At 47.6% G+C, this 23,344-nt stretch overlaps 1 protein-coding gene across 1 annotated transcript in view; it reads right to left on the reverse strand.

Annotated features, from left to right (window-relative positions):
* Window positions 1-23,344, reverse strand: part of YY1 (YY1 transcription factor) — a 236,866-nt gene that overhangs the window by 69,871 nt on the left and 143,651 nt on the right. The window contains exon 3 of the mRNA XM_069637790.1: window positions 12,960-13,020. Coding sequence (XP_069493891.1) covers window positions 12,960-13,020 — 61 coding nt within the window. The remainder of the gene's footprint in view (window positions 1-12,959; window positions 13,021-23,344) is intronic.

Genomic DNA, 23,344 nt, shown 5'->3' on the forward strand with positions numbered 1-23,344 from the left:
GCGGAGGTCGTGTTATCACGTTCCTCGTCACTGTCGGTGGTAGCAACGGTGGGGGAAGCGTCGGCCTTCGACATAGCGTAGGCCGCCCACCTCTTGACCCTACGGTCTTTTAGAGTCTTTGGCTTAAGAAGCCGACAAGCCGTGCAACCTTCCTCTTTGTGATCGAGGGGCAAGCAGCGGTTACACCGTGAATGCTTGTCCTTCCAAGTAAACTTGCCCTTGCAAAGCGGGCAAAACCTAAAGGGTGTCCTCTCCATAGCCGAGGCAATAAATCGTGATAACCACCCCAAGGGAAAGGAAGGGGAAAAGGAAAGGCATTCTCAGAAAAGAACCAGAGATGTCCCACGACCCCCACTCTCCCTACTGTATATGGCCTGCGAGGCCAGGCCACGTGTTCGGCAACGCCGAAGGATCTCCTCCGCTCGTCCCCTCCGTCGAAGATCTTGCTTGGCGGAGACAGCTTCACAACAGCGTCGAGGGAGGGATCGATATGTTCTATATTAATATAGGAAAACGACCAAAGGTCGAGGAGATGAAATCTGCAATGTCTCTCGAGGAGCTCCGCGTAAAGGCGACCAGTAGCTGGGCGGAAAAAAACAATCTGAGGGACCTCGACGCGTGAGGGATTGTGGGTACAACGCACGTCACTATAGGGATAGTGTTTCAGACATGCCTTGTCGACGTTCCTTTTCGACTACGAAAAACAAAATGCAATACTCTGCAGTGACCACTGGATGTCGGACCTATGCACAGCATGTGATTCTAAGCAGATTAACAAACATCAGAAATGTTGTTTTGAATGGCTTCCATTTTTAAGAGATTGAGGGTCAACAGATTTAAACCACATCCCACACCCTTCACAAAACCCGTCTGTCGACTGTCCAGATGACCACTGACGTTACCCAATTCAGCAATTGTTTTTGAAGCTAAATTGCATACATCTTACCAAAACATCTAAAAGAGCTATGGCTCTGTAGTCCTTGGGGTCCGCTCGATTGCCCTTTTTAAATATTGGGACTACAACCGTGCTCTTCCAACTCACTGGTGTTTTTTGGTGCTATATTTGTAAATAATGTTAGGCACATTGACACCCACTCCTCTGGGTTTTGTTTTAATTTATGGTTTGTCAATCCATCAGGACTAGGCGCACGAGATGAGCTACATCGCTTAATGCTTTGCACAATGTCATCTACATCAAATTGAAGGCCCCATTTTGCTAGGACTGGCAGCTTTGGTTCTGGTACAAGATCTATCTGTTCATACACTTTTTCAAAGTGTTGAACCCACTGGGATTCCAACACCATAGTTGTTTGTAATGCTCGTTGTTGGCAACTATTATGGTTTATTAGTTTCCAGAATTCCTGTGGTTTTTTATTGTCTAAGCTAGCCATCATCATTTCTGCATCTCGTTGTAGAAGAATTGCCTTATGCGAAATCAACCAATTTTTGTAGTTTTGTCTGCTTTTTTTTGCTAGCTATTTGCGTAACTGTTGCCTTCTCTTTACAAGTTCTTTATCGTACTGATTGTTAAGATGGATTTCTGAACTCTGTCCTGGAGGGGCAGAGGTTCAGAAGGCCAGCCTAGTTTCTTGGAACAGGGTAACCTCTGGACAAGCCAGACCAATCAGGGTAGCGATCGCGGCGGTCAAGACTAGGTCTCAAGACGGGTGAGGGTGACTGAAAGCCCGCAATGAGCACACAAAGAAAGGACACTTACAAATTACTCCAAGCAGGTGTTATATTAAAAATATATACACATTTATTACAAGGCCTTTGTAACATTGACCGTAGCGAGAGATCACAATAAAACTCTAGTAAACCAACACATACCAAACCAATACAATATATATACAAATACAAACGAGTCTAACGAGTTAGACGCACGAAATGTGTAGGCCACCTAGATGGGGAGGAAAACAGGCAGTGCGAATAATAATTAGACCCAGTCTGCTTTCAGAGGCACCTAACTAAAAGGAAGTCCAAGCCCTACGAAGAGTGGAGCCTTGTGCTCAAAAGTACGTGCACACGCGGGTGCCAACAGGCAAAAAGGGGAGTCTCTTTGAGGGAATCAGGCAGTTTAGTTCGGTGAACAAATGAAGATGAACAGAGCTCCGCGACTCAAGCGCAGCCTCCACTGTGGGCAGAAGCAGAGCGTGAGTACGGAAAGGCGTGCTGTTAGACACAGCGGGGAAAAGGTATGGGCTCCTGCAGGAGGGCCACCAGTTCCTAGCGATGCTACTCACCGGTCCCCGATGCAAGCAGACCCAGGCTTCTCCGCGTCAGTTTCAGTGCTGGCCGGTTCAGATACGAGCAGGGGACGACTCGGCATCGTGTAGATTCCGCAGCAGCAGAAGATGAGTTGAGGATGTCCCAAACGCAGTGAACCCGCACAGTTTGTTACCACAGCAGGGCAACGGAGCGGCCGGGTGTATTTCAGCCAAATGTACACTACTCACTTCAGACCTGAGAATGCCAAGTGTACGAATCGTGTGAGAGTGACAAAGACTCGTAATACAACACAACCTGACGGCGGTTACAGAGCAAGACTCCTGGGTAGCCTGGTCAGTCTGCTGGATGGCCCAGAGACACTTCCGAAGGCTTACGTGCAGGAGATGGTGAAGATGCCAAGAATAGTTGTTCCCACTATTCCAAGGGTCGAAGTACCAGTACAGGCCTTCTCGTTCGATCCGAGGTAGAAAGGGTTTCACAAAGCCACAGCAGTGCAGAGGAGCAGCCCTTCAGCGGGTCACCAGCGATTCCTCGGTTCAGCCTTGTGGTTGCAGGATACTTGGCTCCTGTATTCCTTTGCTCGTGCGAACTCAGGAGATCGACATGGTAGTGGTGTTTCCAGCCCCCTCTTATCCACGGTTCCCTTCGCGCCAAAATGGAGGGGACCCAATGGGAGATCTGCTCACAAAAAACTCACACCATAACGTGGACCTATCACGGACGTCCCAGGCATTCACACCACCCTAGACTCTCTGGCGCCCAGGATGTGTATTGGGACCAGACATCCCAGCCCACATCCTGGAGGCACACACAAGGCCTGTAGAAGCCCGCGAAAGCATCTGTGTTTCGTGGGAAGTACATGCCCAAATAAGGAAGGCCCCGGGTCGGCTCGATCTGAGGGAAGGTGAAGGGGGCAAGACGGTCAGCGGACAGGACAAAGAGCCTCGGGGTCTGGCCATTTTGGGAGCAAGGCCACCATTTTGAGCTAAGCGCGAGAAACGCGCTTAAACGCCAAAAGGAGCTCAAAAACACAAGAAACAATTGCTGCCACCAGTCCAATGTGTGATTCACTTGCACCGTTCATTATCAATCCAAAGAGTATCTAGCGCCTGTAGAAGACTAGAGACCCAAGAGAGAGGTACCTTAGCTTACAGTGCCCTATTGTGCCATGTTGCGCGAAAGCTGCAACATGATAAAGAAACTATGGAAAACAACGTTTCCCGGTACCGACTGTCTTAAGGGAATGTCAGTTTCCCTGTAAGAATGGAGTGAAAGCCCAGAGGAGTGCGGCAGAAGGCTGCACTTCTCTGGCAAAGTCTAGACCCTGGTGAAAACAACAGCAAAAAGTTTAGGGGTTGCCACATGGAAGGAAAATTACCCACAATTAAGAAATCTTTCCTAACACTGATGCTGTGCTTTGAAGGTGCCTTTCCTTAGGCCTTGTTGTTGATACATGTACTGCGTCAGCAAATAGGAATACTACACTTTATTTTCCATGGGACCACTTGAGTGATTTCTGTATGCGTCAACAAATGACTTCACCTCCGTGGATTGATTTTAACGTCTTGATTAGATTCTACTACAACACTCTGCTCCCATTTTCCCACCTTGCTTCTCTCTGAGCACAAGAGTGATAACTTAAGTTGGCTATGGTCACTCCAGGACGACATCCATATTTTAAAAGGAGACAATTTGACCATTCAAGTTTTCAGATACATAAATGTAATCAATAATTGAAGACTGTTTCTTGTTGCTCCAGGTTATCTAAGCCGGTATATCACCCTTAGTATTACCATTTGCCATCATTAGATTTCTTTCATTCATCGCAGCACACCATTTCGCTAATATGCCTTGCCGCCTATTTTTAGCACCCATAGTGCATCTCACCACTTTTCTACAATCCGGATGATTGAAATCACTGCAAAGAATAATATTAGCATTTTCATGAGTGCCATTAATGTCATCAAGTATTTCACACACCATTCGTTGTACTAGCTAGAACATGGTGCCAATAGACATTAATTAGATTGAGTCGCTTATTTTTCTTGGTTGTGCTACATTTGGATTCAATCACTGTCTGCTGAATCAAAGCAGAGTGGTTGATCGATTTCACAATTTTCCACCCTGATTTTTTTCTGATTAATGTCAACAAGCCGGCAGACGGACGTCCCTTTTTTCTCACTATAGCGGAATTCATTGCCAGTTCGAAATCCTCCAATATCAGACAGCAAGACATCTGACCATTTTAAGGAATCCTTATATAAATGAATGAATCCTCTGGTGTTCCAGGATATGATGTTTAGTTCGCAGCCTTCGGACTCCTTCTAGCATTAACTTTTCTATCCTCCCAAAACGCCAAATAGCCAGTTCCAGCGAGTTGGAGTTTCAGCTGGGCTTGGAATTTTTGCTACATCCTCTATTTGTGCCTCAGAGATAGGTTTGCACACGAAGGTAATTTTGATTCTTTCACCAGGGATGGCTTCGTTTGGACTTTCGTCTATATTGTCCATAACACGTTCACGAACCATTTCATTTGCCATCTCAGTTCTGGCTTTATGGTCTGCAGTTGGCGATTGCAGCGCGCTCATTTTCACGGCGCTGGCTCTGTCAGTTTGTGTGATTATCGAATGTACACCTTCTTGAGCCTTTTTTATGTGATCATTACCTTCTTCATGCATGTCAAACCCTAAAGATAAAATAAAGGGGATCGCATTTAGTAGGAGGTCGCATATCGGCCTTACATTTATATGCAGACAAGCTCTGTCATTATGAACTTCAATGAATTACAGTTTGTATATCGCTGGATTCAATTGATCTTAGTCCAGGAACATGATCTAGCAAACGTAGTACATTATTACGATTCAAAATCAAATCGTCCTTAACCGTCAGGATTCTTTCAAGTATGAATCTGTATTTTGCGTTATTGGAATGATGCTTGCTCAATTTATTCAATGGCAGAGCTTGCTTTCTTTTATTTCCTACGACATTTAGACCTTTTTTGTCATCATTGTTAGGGTCTGTCATTCGGTTTTCTGTAATCCTTTTTTTCCAACATGTTTTCACTCAAGGCTGGTGAGGAAATGCCGTTTATGGTCTGCGAACGTCTCTCTCAAATGATTGTCGCTTTTTGTTTGCTCTGTTGTCTTGTTTGCAATTGTAAGGAGATTCCTTTTTTCATCCATGGTCACAAATTTTTCTTCTTGCTCAGGAAGATTGGTCAATTTCACGCATTCGGGGTGGTGGGGGGTAGGGGGGGTGCGGGTGGCAGTACTAGCAAGCACACTCTGCCTGACTCATGGTCATCACTCTCCTTAATTTCTTTTGATGGCTCACTTCTCTGAAGGTTCATGCGCCGCCATGTCACAAGCAATGTCCATGTTTCTTCACCCCAATCTTCCTCATTCACGTCCATGGTTACGTCGTTCTCGTATATAGAGATGTTCATTAACTCATTAATGGACGTGTCTACGCTTGAAATCGGTTTAGGTTGAGCCATAGCGGGTGGTTCTACATTTTGTTTAGTAGCTTCCTCATCCTTTTTCGACTTGGGGCCTTGACTTCCGGTGTTGACAAATACGTTTACCGATTTCAAGTTTCTAAGAAATTTTCTTGAACCCAAATTGTTCCTTTTTCTTGTACTTTAATTTTTTTGTTTTTTTTCTTAGAGTGACTTATGTAGGCTGGCATTAATCTTTTGAAATATTCAGTATGTGTTATCGATCGCTTCAGCTATTTTGCATTCATCCGCGTCAGGATTACCCATGATGCCTTCCCCATTGGCAGATGTTGAAGGTCTTGAGGGACTCAAGGCAACATTTTGCATTTTGATCCGTCCACCCCCACTTGAGCGTTTTTCAGCTTCGTTTGCTGCAGCTTGAATGACAGGCTCCACCTGGGATTCATTGCTTTCTTCCAAGTCAATAACTTTGCTCTCTTTTGTGCCTGTACCTCTTAAATTTAAAGCTCCAGTATTCTGATTTGTTTCAGGATCAGATACATTTCCTGCACTCATCTCAATCGCCATGCTCGGTTTTGCATTCATTTTCGTTTGTTGAGGTTTTTCAATGAGCTTGAGGTTGGGTTCATTGTGCACATTCTGATTATGTTTAAGGAGTCCCAAGGCTTCTCTATCAACTTTGGCCAGAAGTCGCTTGTCTTCACCATTATTTCTTTTTTGGTCTACCAGCTCTTTGAGTGACAGATCTATTCTTTGTATGTTGTCCCAAATCACTACTTTTGCAGAAGTGTTGTCCAAGTCACTCGTTACCAGTTTTGAATTCATAAGTGCAGACAATGTTGATTGGTCCTTTAGATTTTCGTTGATTTGTTCATATAGTTTAGTCAAAGGTGCAATTGAAATAGCCAAAGCAGACATAATGTATGGTCTGAAGTCATTTAACAATTCTTTGACAAGATTCTGCATATTCTGCTCTTTGCAGGCCTGGTTAGCATTAGCTTTGTATTGAAAACGTCTTACTTTTTGGATATTGCCGTTCCATGATGGACGATTCCGATGAAGTTTCATCTGAGGAGGATGGGTTCTGATTTCCTATGGCATGCTCTTGTGTTAATTCTTTGTGATTGAGATGTTGCTTGTTAACACTTCTATCAAGCATTTCATCTGGAATATTGGTTGAATTGTTCCGCCACTTGACTCTATTTTGAGAACAATAGATCACTGGTAGCGGGCTCGAATCCAATCAACGACGTTTCCGTGATCCAGGGGGCCATTTAGGGGCCTGGCTAATCATGTTTGTACTACTGGAAGCTACCACTGGCACTTCCTTGTCTTCATTTTGATTGGCCAAGCTGCCATCACAAAGTTGTTTAGGATTTTGCATTCAGGTCACCATTCATTCTGGTTAAGTCTTGTAGCAGTTTATCAAAAACTGCCAATGAAACACAACGTTTCTTAGGACTAGAACTCGTGTTCATGCTTCCGTTAAGTCCATTACTATTTTTTATTTGTATAGAGGAATCCAGATTTGCATGACACGGAATAGCAATATCCTTGTATGCTTTGTTGTTTATTACATTTTGCTCCTCATCTTCTTCACTGTTTGTTATTGATGATGGCGGTGGCTTGGGAACCTCTACTGAAATTGTCCTTGAGTTTTTATAGTCCAATTGCCTTCTTTTTTCCATGTCTATTTCTTGTTCCTGGGGGAGAAAAATGTGTTCATTTGTTTTATTTGAAACGCTTACGGATTCAAACCAAGCACTAGCGATTAGACGCTGCGTCCGACTACCGCGCCTATTTTCAAAAGCATATGCGTCCTCTGCTAGAACCAAAAGCATTTTTAAAGTTTGTAGTTCAGCCCACGCTAGCGTCCGTAGTAAATGAATATGATTCAATTTAAAAATTCATTGGATCATGCATTTTCTCTGCAATAAGACATCATTTTTTCCAACTTTTTCTCATTTGTAGATTTTCGGCAAGGAAAAGACAGTTCGCCTAATCGGGCGATATCATTGTCGCATTCGCTGATTACGCTGTTTGATGTATTTAGCAGATGGTGCACGACTATATTGCTAGCGGCACGCAATGCCGCCATGTCCTGTTGAAAAGGACACACCTTCTTTCCCCTTTTGTATCACGTGTTCATGCTCATGGTTCAATGCGTTTACATCAGTGTACATTGGTGTCATATCACAAGTCAGTGTGCTCAAAGATTGAGTGACAGAATCAGGGGCAAAAACAAGCATGGAGCATTGAAGCCTTACTTGGGGTTTGCAGCGATCGAGTTCCAAGCCGCTTGAAGGTGGAGGAATACAGGCCAAGCTTACCTCTGCACCGCAGTTGTAGGCGTGTGAGAGGCTGCCGATGTTTCTGCGTCGGCTCTTTATCCTGTTCCATAGAAAGACTACGTGCACAAGCCTCCAGAGACTCACAAGACTCTGCGCCGTGGAGTACAGGGGTTTTTGCAGAAAGCTCCTCCCAGCCAGTCAATGGAAACGAAAAGCAGACTGTGCACACCGCAGCCCTCAGCGGACTCACGAGACTCTGCACAGACTCCGCGCTTATTGCTATTTGCTGAACCGCAAGGAGCTGAAACGCAAAACAGCCACTGAAAGGAAAGTTTGCTGGTTGCCAGCTTCGACGGTTCCAGTACAGTGCAGGAGTCCCCCCACACCCCCCCTGACGTCCTCCCTCTTGTCCCCACGACTGAGGCGCAGGAACAGTGAGATCTGCAGAGCTGTACAGGAACAGAAGTCTTCAGCTGTATCTTTTTCTTCTTTACTAAGGTACTGTGAAACTAGCCTAAGAGAACTTACCTCTTACTGTAGCAGTGCCTGTAGCTTCTGCAACTCACAAGTCTAATCAGCTTGTGGCTCTACATTTGATTCTGCTTTTTACCAAAGACTCCTAAGAGATTGTGCAAAGAGTTTTCCATTTACTTACCTGAAGTGCTGCATCATATACAAAGACTTTGGCCTATTGACTTTGGCTTAGCCTATTGAATTGAATGACTCTTCTCTTGCTATCTGAAAGTATTTGCCCTGCTTATTGTGTTCTAATAACTTTTGCCTTTTACTTACTTTTTAAAGAGTATTCTGTATGCTAACAGTAATGTCCCCAGCACCCTTGTTACTGAAGTCACCTGTGGGTGTAGGTTGTGTCTGTGGGCCATCCCGAAAGAGCCTAGTCTGATCCAGAAACTCAGAGTGTACAGTATTGAAGTATATTTGTGTGTTACTATTCTATTGCTCCCTTCTGAAGAAGGCTTTATAACTGCTTGATAAATTATTGTTTATGCAAGAAATCTTAAGTGTAAGAGTTGGTTTGAATACCTGTAACTGTGAAACGTTGTGTAACTCCACTACAGCTCACATTGCACTTCTTGAGACAAACCTGGCTGCTCAACAAGCTACCAAAACTGTGTAGTACAAGCTTATACCGAAGGTTGGGTTGCCTATACCTGTAGTCATAGTTGTTTGTAGTGTTCCCAGAGTGTATTGCATGCAAACCTCGGCTAACACTTGTGGCAGGCGGTGAGGATATATTGTAGGGTTGTTACATTTAGAGTTTACTTTACCTTTGTTCAAATAGTAACCTTCACAAGGCTAAGCTCCACTAGAAAAGCAATTGTAACATGCCGGATATGGATAACTTCAGACAGGAAGCCCTGATCATTTTGCTGAAAGAAATGTGTAAAGTCAGGTCTCTCCCGGTTAAAGAAAAAAAAAATAATGAACTTATTGCAAGATTTTTAGAAAATCAAAGTCTGGGTAGTAAGCCTGTCAGACCTACTACAGGGAATGTGGAAAATGATGAGGATGATAATTATTCAGAGTCTAACTCTAATGTTATTGAAGAGTCAGAGGAGTCTCAGGAAGAGAGCCCCTCTTTACCTCAACACGCTCTTAGGCCTCAACCTTTAGCCACAGGGACCCCCCCCACCAGGTCCAGTAATGAGTGCAGAATTTGTCTCTCTTGAAAAAATGAGACTTGAGTTAGAGTTTAAAAGATTGCAAATCCAAGCTGAAGCCAAACATGATCTCAAACTAAGGCAAATGGAATTACAACATGCTCTTGAAATGAAGAAATTGTCTCTTCAAAATGTTTCTATCCCAGAGTCTAGGTCTTCCAGTCCTAAGAGACCTTGCATGCCTAAGGAAGCTGCGAGTATGTATGAGATTAAAATTGATATTTTGGATTGGTCGGGTGCTTTTGAATATAACTATGGCATTCAAGGTTTCACAGGGAATCAGTTGATTCCTTGGCTTTTGTCTAGGCTCCCCCAGGTTGCAACTGATGCTGTAATGGAGGTGGGGGAACTTGCAAGATTGGAGTAAGAAAATGTGAAACTAGCTTTGATAGCTAGGTTTGGGAAAACTCCTTCCCAGTACCTTAAGAGGTTTAGGACCCTCTTAAAGACTGATGGTACCCCTTGGGCTACCCGGGTGTGTGAATGTTTGAAAAACGTAGATGGTTGGGTTAACGGTTGCAGAGTGAACTCTTTTGAAGGAATGAGACATCTGTTTTTGTTAGAATCTATTTTTGATGCCTGCTCTCCTGAGCTGAGACAGCATTTGGCTGACTCTAAAGAGATTGATCCCAAGAAGCTAGCAAAGGCTGCTGACTTGTGGGTTACAGGGCTTGATCCCAAGAAGCTAGCAAAGGCTGCTGACTTGTGGGTTACAGGGCTACTCAAGGATTCTGGGCCCACTCATAAAAAGAAAAGGACGAAGGGAAGCAGCACAAGAAAGATGGCAAAGAGAATTCAAAAACCTCCAAAACAAAAGAGAGCCTCAAACAGAAAAGGGGTAAGCCACATGGGAAACCAGGTCAGTCTAGTGAAACCTCTGGTGCCGAACCAGAGTGAGGTCAGCAGAAGCCCCCATTTGTGGAATAGAACTCTATGGAGTACCATCTTGCTTTATAGCCCATCTGGCTGAAGTAGCCCTTACCAAACACATTTTCTTGTTTAACTACTGCTTCTACCAACAGATCTCCAGCACAACGAAGGGAGCGGCCCCTGTAGGCCTGCTGCGTGGAGAACGGTGAGGTTGCCTAAGATGCAGAGAAAACTTTGGACAATCTGCTCGACTTTCCCCTGGAGGAGCGAAAAGAAGACGACCGATGCAGCTGAAGGGTGCCCAGTGAACACGCTGTCTCTGTATCTGTTTTTATGGCTTGAAGGGACTCGTCGACTGCCTCCCCAAACAGATTGTCGCTGCCGTAAGGCATTTCCAGCACCATCGCATTAAACGTCCAGATGAAAATTTGTGGCTTTCAAACATCCCTGACAACGAAGGCAGACTCTGCTCTCCATCTGCCGGAAACCCATATAGGTGATGTCCACTGCCACCGAAATGGCATGGTCCGACGCCACTTCCACTTCCCCTTCCTGAAAGAGGGCAAGATCTTCCATTTTATTGTCATCAGGAAGAAACTCCAGGATCGGGCACAGCTTATACCACAGCTCCCTTTTGTGCCAGGCCAAGATAGCCAGGATGTTGACGGACTTTAATATAGATGCCGCCGTGTAGATTACCTTCTTCCCCATGACGTCCATTTTTCCCCTCGCGGTCCGGGTGGACTGATGACTGAGGTCGGGTTAGCCGAATGTTTCCTTGCGGCAGCCGACACTACCGAGTCCGGCAAAGGTGGAGACCTCAGGCACGCTGTACTTCTCCAACCTGTCTCGCTTAGCTGGAGCCGTGCATGGGTTCTTCAGGAGCGTCAGGCCCTCCTCCCAAATGTCGTCCAGAAAGGGTACCGCCATGATGGTCTTCCTCTTCGATTCTCGCTGCTGATCCAAGAAACCCTCCTTTGTTTCCTCAGGCGCCAGCTGGAACAGATCGGAGGCACTGGAGATCATGGAGTGGAACAAACCCACCCTGTTCGGTGGAGAAACTATATGCCTATACTATATCTGCCGGGATGAAGGCCTCATCTTCGTCGGCTGCTGTCTTTGTACCAGTGTACGTATCCGGGTCCGCTTGAGGAATTGGGGTCCTGACGTGGTGGCGGAGGCTGATGCTCTTTTTTACATATAGGTTGATCAGGAGCCTGTGGCATCATGGGTGCCGGTGGCAACCTGTGTTGAATCTGTCACCAGGGTGTGGAGAGTCAAGAGAATGTCCACAGAAATGTCCCTCGGCTGAGGATGCAGCGACTGAGTACTAGAACCTGCACTGCTGCCATCATAGTCATCCTCGTGGACCTCTTGACCGGATTCTTGGTCGGCGTCGTCAGTGGATGAAATGTCCATGGGTTGAACGTCAACCTTGGAGGGCTGTTTCGGGGCCTCTTTGCCCCTTTTTCCACCCAAAGGTCCATGAACCAGGACCTGGATAGGTGCTTTTACCCCTCCTCGGGTACTTACATCCTTTGCTGATGCCTCTCCGGTTGTGTCACTGCAGTTGTCGACAAAGTGGCCGACAAGGACTTTGGTGGCATCTGTGGAGCCTGTTTGGGCTAGGCCTGTGACTTCTCCTGCAACTTGGCTGGGGTGGGTGAATTCCTCTTTGAGGAGGAGCTTGATTGCCTGCTGGTTATGGAGGCGGACGCGGATGGTGATCATGGTCTATTACCTGGAACTCGCGGCATCGACTTGCAGCTCTTGACCTCATCTTATACCCCCACAGATGGGACAACCTCAAAGGACATAGAAGAGTGCTCTTCGGACCGGCCAGAGGCGTGCCACTGCTCGGAGCACGGGGCAGAGGCCTTGTTAGCATTGAGCCATGCCGCCAGCCTGCCGTGACCGCCTTTCATAGTCTTCTTTGAGAAACCCAGTCATATCTCGCGCTTCCCCTCCAGGTGGTCCGATGCAGAAAGTAAAGACACTGCAGATGTTTGCCTTCCACAAAGACATTCCGTAGCCCACACTTGGTGCAGGGCCTGAAGAGGGTCCTTTCCTACTTCTCCTCCAACATGGTTGGATGGCACAAAGTAGGCACAAGGGGGCCTTTTGGAGACTTTGAAGTGGCCAGACACTTCACAGATAATGGATCCCCCTCTGCCGGCCGATGAAGAAAAGAGCAGATGAATCAATGCCAGACCCCATGCTGGAGAAACTGATAGTCTACATGCAAGTGCCAGCAGATGGCAGAAAGAAAAAACAATATGAGGGCGTCTAAGCGTAAAGTATAAGGAGTCCCTATACGCATAGGGTAGCAATCGTGTGACGGCAATGCCCCCGCCACCACACACACATGCACACTGATAGAACCTATTACCACAAATCGTTAGTCTTTTAAATCACAATCAAGATGCTTACTTTGTGAGGACATGCTATCGTTCGTGGAGCATCGTCTTCTTTAATTTTCCTTGGCTTCATCCTTTAAAACAAAATTTTTATAGTGTGAACAAAACGTTTTGTTCCTCAAACTTTAATACATTTACAATATAAACCAGTATGAATTTCAATGTTATACATTACCACGAATAGGCTCATTCTGGTGAACTGTAAAGAAACACTGAGAAGACAAGCAGCCACTACCTGATAGCGACCGAGGTCCATCTCTGCAAATCAATGAGCCCTTTAAAGGCATGCAGTGAAAGGTATGAGAACCTGGGATCCAAGTTGGTTTCCTTTCACATAAATGTCTCCCAACTTGCTTTGCTCATAAAGAGCATCCAGGAAATGCTGTGTGACTGATACAGGAGTGCATTAAAAGCAGAGAGCAATACACATGTGCGCATAGCACTTGAACTGCAGAGTGAGCCAGACGGAGGCTAGAAACCACGTTGTAAATATGTGCAGAGAGGAGAAATGCAAAGAAACCGGTCATCAAGCATGGGCTTGAAGGCACTAGGTTCTTTGGGAGAAGAGGCACAGGAGAGGGGCCTCTCAAAAAGACAAAGATGGACAGTTTAAAAAGGTGGCATGAAAAGACAGAAATTAAGGAAGGAACAAGTTATTTACCTGTAACTGTTCTCCAGCATGGGTCTGGCATGGATTCACATGCTCATGAACATTCCCCGCCGTCAGGCTGGGAATCCTCGGTAAAGAGAAAAAAAAAAATCAGTTTTGTTTCTGAACTGTCTTTCTCCTAACAACCAATCACTGGTCTCTGGGTCATATTGTCCCCAGCCAATGACTGCCCTCTACCTATGCCCCTTCCCTGACAGCCATCTTCAGATTTAGGAGCACGTAAAGTGGCAGTAGGACCAAGAGAAGAGCCCTAAAGGGGTAGGCGGGAGGGTTTGCATGTGAATCCATGCCAGACCCATGCTGGAGAACAACACTCACAGGCAAGTAACTTGTTCAATCTCCAGCATGGGTTCTGGCATGGATTCACATGCTCATGAATAAAGAATACATAGCAGTACACACATGCACAACCACGGGAGGTGGCAAGGCTCAACATTAAGCATCTCTTACCTCCTCACCAGGCTCACCTTCAAGGTTGCGCAGCACTGCCTGGCCGACTCTGGACTCCTCCCTGGAATCCCTGTCGACACAGTAGAACTTCGTGAAGGTGTGTGTCGACCTCCACGTAGCAGCCTGCAGATGTCCAGAAGGGGCACACCCGACAGGAACACCGTAGTTGCAGCGATTGCTCTGGTCGAATGGGCTCTCGGACGGCCAGGCAATGGGTCGGTTTGCCAACCAGTGACAATGGGTGATGCAGCGGAGAGCCACCTGGAAATGGAAGCCTTGGAGAGGGCCTTCCCATGGTTCACACAGGGCCAAAGTTGACAAAAAGTTGCGACGTCTTCCAAAAACTCTTTGTGCGGTCCACAAAGAACTTCAGCGCTCTAGCCACATCCAGCGAGTGCAAAGTCCTCTCAGCCAGCGACGAAGGCGTCGGGAAGAATACAGGTAACACCAAGGGTTTGTTTGGATAAATGTCCGACGGCACCTTGGGCATGAAGGAGGGGTGCGTCCGTAGCACCACCCTCGTCTTGTGGAATGTCAGGTAAGGTGGTTTACAAGAAAGGGCCTGGATCTCTCCCACTCATCGTGCGGAGGTGATGGCCACAAGAGATGCTGTTTTCCACGACAAACATTTCAGTGGTGCCGAATGCATAGGCCCGAACAGTGGACCCATAAGCCTAGTAAGCACCACATTGTGCTCCCATGCCAGGACCGGAGCCTTCACCGGTGCGAACGAGCGAAAGTCCTTTGACAAACTCCTTGACCAAACGGTGCGACCTGAAAGATGATCGTCCAGGAGATCTGGTGTAGCAGGAGATAGCCGCCAGATGAACCTTGATGGAAGCATGGGCCAGTCCTGCCTTGGCCAACAACAACAAATACGGAAGCACCTGCGGAGCAGTGACTCCGAGGGTTTATCTGGGGGAACCCCCTGTCGGCAATGTCCGCGGCCACCATAACGGCGTGGTCCGAAGCCACCTCGCCTTCCTGTAGAATCTCCAATGCCTCAGCCCGCTTGTCTTCAGGAAGGAAGTCCAGGAGGGGAGCCATCTCGAACCAAAATTACATGTCGTAACGCGCAACAATGGCGAGGGGGTTAGCGGCCTTGGTGGTCGTTGCCGCCGACAAGATCACTTTCGCCCCATGGCATCCAACTTCTTTCCTTCCCCATCCGGGGGAAGGGTGAGGAGGAGGCTGCCGACGAGGATGAGCCCGAAGACTTCTTCTTGGCCGCCGCCAAAACCACACAGTCTGGAGATGGCTGGGACCATAAACACTTGGGCGCAGAGTCTGGCACTCTGTTACTCTTCTTGTAGCGATCCCTCTTCGCCAGAGCTGAAGAAGGGTTCTTCATAAAGGGACAAACCCTCATCCCAAATGTCATCCAATAACGGGATCGAAAGTACTGCCTTCCTCTTCGCCTGACAGCGCTGGTAAAGGAAACCATCTTTCTTCTCCTCCGGGGTCGAGCTGGAACAGCTCTGAGGTCCTGGAGATCATGGCGTGGAACGAGCCAATCTCGTCAGACGGTGAAGATCTGGCCGGCGGAGACGGGAGATCCCCCCCCCCCCAGGCTGCCGTCGTCCATGCCAGTGCCCGCCGTCGCTGTGTCCGGTTCTGTGTCATCCCTCGGTGGGGGAAGAGGGAGGCAAGGGGTGTAAAGACAGAGGGGGTGAACGCTCCTCTTGGGTGGCAGTTCCTCCGATGGCCTCTGTGCCGCAGGTGGGGCCACCGGTGCAAGAGGCATCCTCGTTTGGATTTCCGAGCACAGTGTATGCAGAGCCGCCAGAATGTCCACCGAGATTATCCCCAGGTGGCTGCTGGGGTGGAGGCGACGGGGACCGGGGCGTTTGCGGCTTAGGCTGATCCGCTCCATCCCCGCCCTGTTGCTCCTAGTCACTTTCGTCATTGCCCTCGTCAGGATCCTCCCCCAAAGGGCCTGTTCTCGACACATCTCCCCTCCTGGAGGACTGAGAGGCTGGTGAGCTCTTCCTCCAAGGAAATGTGTGCTCTGGAGGACTACCGTGACCACCCCCCCCCCCTCCTCCTCCTCTCTGTGACCAGGGCAGACGGGTTCAGTGACATGATGGGCATCACCTTCTCCGGAGTCTTCTCGATCGGCTGGCAAGAGGACTCACTCCTGGCAGGCCGGGATACCCTCACCTTAGGGGCTGTGCACTGCGAATCCGCCCCATCGGCCTTCGCGACGGACACTGCCACTACTTCGATGGAAGTGTGGGTCTTGGTCTGATGCACCTGGGCTTTGTGGTCTTGACCGCGTCCTTCACCTCAGGGGGAGGGTTGTGACCCTGCTCCCCCTTGGCCTTTTCCGTCGGTCCGGCTTGGGTATTCTCCAAAAGCTTGCCCGGATGGTCCGACTTCCTCTTTTTTGAAGAACCTGAGCGCTGGGTCGTGGTCGAAGGTGCTGGCTACGCTGAACTCGCCCTGGCCGCAGTGGACGGCGCTCCCAGAGGCAGTGGACTCGCGGTGCATAGCTTCATGTTGGGGGGGCCCTCAAAGGTCTTAGAAGACCGCTCCGCTTTCTTCTTCTGGACAGGGGAGGCATGCTGCTAGGACTGACCCAGAGAAGGGGCCTTGGCCTGCACCCACTCGAGGCGCTTGCGTCGGTCAGCCTGCGTGTGCGGCCCCATCTTCCGACAAGCCACGCAGTCGTCCTCCAAATGCGTCTGGTCCGAATGCAGGCAGTAGAGGCACAGGGAATGCACATCGTCCAAAAAGATGTTCCGTAGGTTGCAGCCAGGGCAAACCGAGGAGCCGAGTGCTCCTCCTCTGCCATATCCACGTGGTGTAGGCCTCGAAGAAGCTTCTGGAATCCTCCAAAAAGAAAACTCAATGAAAATCCGCCCTTGGGGGGGGGGCTGAAGAATCCGAAAACGGGCCCCCGTTAATCGGAAGGTTAATCGGTGGTGCTTGAGGCTCGAAAGACTGAAAAAAAAATAGAGCAAAACCCTTTAAAAAAAAATACAAATTAAAAAAATATATATCGGAAAACGCTGTAAAAATCTGAAGAAGGCTGCTAGAGGAGGGGCTTAGGTAGAGGGCAGTCATTGGCTGGGGGCAGTATGACCCAGAGATCAGTGATAAATTGTTAGGAGAAAGACAGTCCAGAAGTAAAACAAACTGATTTTTTCTTTATCAAGGATTCCCAGCCTGACGACTGGTAATATTCATGAGCATGTGAATCCATGCCAGACCCCATGCTGGAGAACGTGGACTTTGCCGAGAGGCATTCAAAGGGCAGCACATTTTGTAGACAGCTTGCAACAGGTGGTTCATTAAGAAAGAACCATCAGGTTTCCGTGTTTTTCATAGCAGAAGTGTTGGACAAAACAGATATCTGCGACGGCACCTGCCAAATGTCAAGCAAGTTGACAGTCATTGCTCAGCAGATTCCTTCTTTCTGCTCACTCATCAGGGACCATGCAAAAGCACGGATACAGGGGAAAAACACAATGTTTTGGCCATGCTTTTTATCAGCACGAGCATGCCATTCAGAATGTGGAATTAAAAATATGAATTATTATCAAAACGTATTTCTTCAAAAGCCAAATTAAAAACCTATGGGTGCATTGCACAGTCACTTTGGGCTTACAGATTCCAAGCCCTAAATTGGGATAAAGAAAACTTAACACTTTTTTAAAATTAAAACAAATACACAACTAAATAGGAGCTTGAGGGACAAAATTGGGCAGGTAGGGATACAGATTAATAATTGGAAGCTTGATCATGGAAGGGTATGGTTATGTTTGGAACCTTGGTTAAGGCTCTTGATCCGTAAATTCTTCCTCTTGTACCGGGATCATTCAGCACACTGTGAATAAGAGACAGTCAATGTTCTTCATCAGGACGGGGAATAAAGAGCATGTAGGCCATGTGAGCATAGACCATCTATTTATAAGACCTTCATGGTATAAACAACTGGTTGAAATAGTATTCACTGCAGTGATTAACTAAGTTGAAAGTCCCTTTTCCTCCATAGTTATGGAAGTGGCCAGAGTGGGTACCGGAGCCTGAGCACAGCGACTTGCGCTTCCTCCTTTAAAAATGTGCAGGTGAAAGAGCTGCAGACATGCAACTTGGCCAAGCCCTGCTCACATCCCTAAACGCTCCAAACCCAAAGTCCCTTTATCCGTGGAGTAGAAATGAAGGACTTTTGCATTTCAGGGGACGGAGGATGGTCGTATGGAGGAAACGCGATTTTGGGCTAGGAGTAACCCAAACTGGGAGTCTGCCCTAGAGCTGTCGAACGGGTAGTACCTGCAGAAGGCTCATAGGGATGCCCAAGTGACCGACTAAGAAATTGCATCCCATGGGACATGCTTTTGAAAGGCTGTTTTCCCGAAAACAAGCTACAACTTTGCAAAATCCATACTCTCAAATGGTTTGCGGGCTAAGGCCACAGAGACCACGTTCAGATGTCACACTGGAATGGGTCTGTATTAAGATGGGAAGAGTTGAAACAGCCCAACAAGGAGTCGCTTTATGAATAGGTTAAGAATTCCATTACCTTTTGGTCATTAGACAGGTACGCCCACAGAGCTTCCAAGTAGGTCCTGCAAGACTAAACCTGTGTCACTGAGTGTACAAGGCTTCAAAAGGAAAGAAAAACATCTACTGATGCTCGGGAGTTCAGGAACTTGCTAAGCATCCAATGGCAGAATCTAAGCCTGCTCTACCAAAACAATGCGATTATGAGAATCTGACAATTGTCAGCCCTCTGAAATCTCTATAGAACTTTGGTGGATCAGAGGGCGAGGAGGGAAAAGGCAGATACAGACATGCTGTCTCAAAAGAACAACCAGCGCATTCCCTAGGGAGTTATCTCCCTCCCCCAGAACCGTAAAGCTGGCACTTGTGGTTCGCTTCTGTAGCGGAGACCCACCTAAGGGGTGGTGTGCTTGTAAAAAAAAGTCTTCCAGAACCTCAGAGTGGGGCTCCTATCTGCTGTTGGAGCACTCCACCCTGCGAAGGGCATCCACTTCCTCGTTGTCTGTCCCTGCCAGATCAGCTGTTTGGAATAGGACTTTCTTCAGGGCTTATTTCCAAATCTGTATTGCAATAGCACAGAGATTTCCTAACTATTACCTCCTCAGCTTGTTCAGATAAGACATGTTCACCAGGTTGTCTGCAAGGATCATGAGTAAATACTTCTTTAGAACAGTCAAGAAGCCTCAAAGGCCCCAGAACACCATATAATTGCAAACACCAAAAGTTTCCGATAATTTATAAGAGCCTCCATTTCCTGCAACCCCAAGATGTCGTGGATTTGCAACTTTCTTAGGGTGGCTTCCCTTCCCAAAAGGCAGTAGTCCGTCACCATACTGATTCGATGTGGAGAATCCTGAAAGAGTTTGTAGCAGAAAATGTCAATCGTTTGCCCATCATATGAGACTGGTCTTGATCGAAACTGGGATCTGAATTGGTTTGTCCTTCGGTAGTCTTATTTGTTTCCATTGTAAAGACAGGTGGAACTGAATCTGACATATGCAGTCACATCATGGGGACTGCCAGACTGCATGTCCCGACTGAGCATGCATGTCACGATTAGCCGTAGATGGCATTGAAAATAGCAAGGGGCAAACCGTTTATTACTAATGATTGGTTCTAACGGATGGAGGAGGGGTGGGGTCAACAAGACAAAAAAAAAAGAAAAAAAAAAAGGAGATTCAAATCTTTGCAGGTACGCATCCAAGAGAAGCATCCGCCCACTGGGGTTATCTTGAACTTTTCTTGAGCTAAAAACTAAATGAAGTCGAAAGAGCAGCCCAGAACCATTCCCAATATCGGTCTCTGTTCATTTTTGAGACAACAAAGAACCTCAAATAAAAGCCTGATTGCCTCACCTCTCTCAAGCCCCTCCCCCACCCCCACATCCCTTTCTCTGACAGCGGAACATCGATCATTCCCACCTGTAGGAGGTTATGAATCTCTTGCTGCAGAGGTTGTGAATGCCAGAGAAGGGCGGAGATGGAAGAGGATAACCCTTGCCCATCACCAAAAGAAAACAGGAATCAGCAGTTATTGATTTCCAGTAAGTACTGTGGTGGCAGACCCTGCACCTTATGGGAGTGCTGTGGACATTGACCCTCAGCTCATTTATATGTCTTAGGGTCCTGGGCAGGAGAAGGCGGAGAGAAATCACTGGGAAAAGGGAGAAGCCGTTTATTATTGCTGGAGGCACTGGTGGAAGTTCCCGCCCAGTTTGTTCGCGCTTGAACATCTCTAAAATCTCCCATGTACATGGAGGGAAAGGCAGTTAAGCATTTTGCAGGCGGACTGCTCATTTTCTTCATATTGAGCTTCCCTCATCAGTTTCTGGACTGAAGAGCTCAATCTCAATCCAGTTAAATGGCAGGTCAAGAATTTTCTTTTACGTTATGTTATGTGAACTTGTTTAGCGCACGGTCATCCAAGGGTATCATGGCGCTGGAGGAGAGACGAAGCAGACGCCAAGGAGAAGGGGTATTTAGTCAAGATATGTTTTGAGCACTTTTCTAAAAGCCCAATGATTTGAAAGATTCTGCATGGCCAGGGAAGGCTGTTCCACAATTGAGCCGAGGTGACTGAAAAAGCCAGGTCTCTGATGCGAGCGTGACCAAAGGAGTGGACTACAAGTAGATCTGCAGCTGCCAATCTTAGTGCCCGCCTGGGTAGATTGCGGGTGAACTTGTCACAAAGATACTCTGCCCCTTGATCATGCAGGGCACAATAAACCAAGCATAGGGCTTTAAAAACAATGCGCTGTTTGACAGTCAGCCAATGTAGCAAGCGCAAAACCAGAGAAATGTGAGCTCCATGGGGGGAGCCCGTAGCCACCCGGGCAGCCATATTCTGAAGCCGCTGGACTAAGCCCTTAGGTTGGGCCAGGTAAAATGAATTGCAATAGTCCAGGCGACTTAGTACTGCAACTATTGGGGAGCGAAGGTGAGGATGAATAAACAGGAGAACCTTCTTTAATATTTTTAGGTGAAAGTGGCCCGACTGGCAGACAGATCAGGATCGGTGTGGCGTCGGCATAAAAATAGCACGGATGCCGAAGGAGCGGATGAGACACACAAGAGGCCAGATGTAAATATTGAAGTGAATAGAATGGGAGACAAGGCAGATCCCTGAGGGACACCACAGCACAGAGAGAAGAAACCAGAAAGAAAATGAGGAAGAGAGAGTCTGGGTTCTATTGCCCAGGAACAAGGAAAACCAAGAAAGAACATGAACGGAGATCCCAACTTGGACAAGGCGGGTGAGCAGGATGGGGAGGGGGGTCTTATGACATCAGCCTGAAATTTAGCAGCCCTTAACAGAGAAAGTCCCTACACTATCCTATGGTTAGTAATCTAAAAAAGGGACTGACATTTTGCCCAATTTGGTCTCCTTTCGATCACACCCATGTATTACTCTTGCACTCACTTTCTGGTGTTTTTCTCACTACTCTCCTATCTTCCTACACCACCCACCTTTACTCTTAACTCTGTGGGTGCCTCCTTTGTCCCTCCAATGTCTAACTTCATCTACACCCAGCCTCCACCCATTGTAACTACTTCCTTCAGCCGGATTCTACAGTTCCCTCCTTCGCACTACAGCTCTCAATCCTACCTCAACACCATCCTTTCACTTACTACTCACTTCATATTTATCCTCTACACTTCCTCTCCTAAACACAATTGCCACTCACAACGCAGTGCCGCTTGCACTCACTAACCAATGTCTGACCCGCTCAAAAATCACCTCTGCAATCATTTCCAGTCCTACCTCCTGCTGGTACGTTGGTCTGCCACCTCCATCGGAAACCCCCCTGACCCCCCGCCCAACACCTTCCTGTTTCCTTTAGCCCCCTCTCTAGCTCTGTATTGGTCCCCTGACCTGCGGCAATCAGGCCTGGTCCTTCCCACCCGGGAGGGATCAGCGTTACGGGAGGTTTTAAAATACGGGTAAAGCCTCACCCATTTTCTCTGTGTGGGGCCACCTGATCAAGGAATGGTGGCCCGCACTGCATAGTGTTCATGCCCATGTTAGGGGATCGTGGCTCAGTGCCCCTTGAGGAAAGTAGAGTCTGTTGGAGCGGCCGCTGTTTTATTTCAAGTCCCTGATTGTCTAGAGGGCCTGCCCTCCACTCCACATCCAATGCTATCAGGCTGGCGTAAGGTGTGTGCATAGGTGCTCCAGTCTCCGTAAATCCCCTTGCCACAGTGATAATTGCATAGCGCTTGCGTACGCTGGCTTATTTGGCACAAGGGTCCCTCTCTGGTGGGTTTCTTTCTCTGTCAAAGTCACCTCTGCACAACATCACCATGTTGTAACAGATGTCGGGAATGAACATGAGCTTTGAACATGCCCAGTGCCACACAAGAGCTCCTTCAGAGGTTGTTAGGAGCATCTAAGCAAAGGCACATGTTTGCACTATTTCATTTTGCATGAAACCGTTATAAAAGGTTGGGTCCGATTAGAAGACTTCTTCAGAATTACCTGCATCATTTTAATAAAAAGAAAAAGTAAGTGATTTTCAATCACAGATGGCAATTTGTGACACCTGCCCACTGCATACATTGCAGAAAAATTATAAGTTACTCACCGTAGTGACTAAAGTACTCTTTGTGCACAGTCCCCTTTCCTCCATACTGCATGTGGAGACCAAACCTTTTTCACCAGAAAAATCTTCTTCCCCTCTAAATTTAGAGGCGCGCCCAGAGGAGGGTTGCCACCGCATTCATGAGTCTGGTAAAGCCCTGGGGGCCAAGTTGAGGCCAAAAGGGAGGACTGTGTACTGAAAATGGCAGCCCATGATCCTGAACCCGAGGAAAGACCGATGGGGTTGCCAGATCGGGACGTGCAGATAGGCATCCTTCAGATCCAGGTAGCACATCCAGTCTCCCCTGCTTAAGGTCCCTGCAATAAAAGCTGGCGTTACCATCTTGAACCTCTGGAGAGTTAAGAAGAGGTTGAGGGTGGAAAGGTCCAGTAGAACTCTCAGGCCAGCCCAGTTCTTTTTCTGAATCGCGAAGATCCTGGAGTAGAAGCCCGATCCCCGCTCGGAGACTGGGACTTCTTCCACAGCCTGGATCAGGACGAGCGACCGAATCTCTGCTAAAAGAGTTGCTGTCCCAACCTGCGTAAGAGGGGGAGAGGAGGGAGGAGAGGCAGGAATAGGTAGATGGTACCCCGAGGATACTACTGACAGGATCCAGGGGTCCGTGAAGTTCTGTCGCCAGAAGTGTGCGTGAAGAGCAAGCCTGCCCCCCACTGGCGACACGTTGACCGGAAGG

This window comes from Ambystoma mexicanum, chromosome 14 (genome assembly GCF_040938575.1).
Source record: "Ambystoma mexicanum isolate Mex_15411 chromosome 14, UKY_AmexF1_1, whole genome shotgun sequence".
NCBI classification, from domain to species: Eukaryota; Metazoa; Chordata; class Amphibia; order Caudata; family Ambystomatidae; genus Ambystoma; species Ambystoma mexicanum.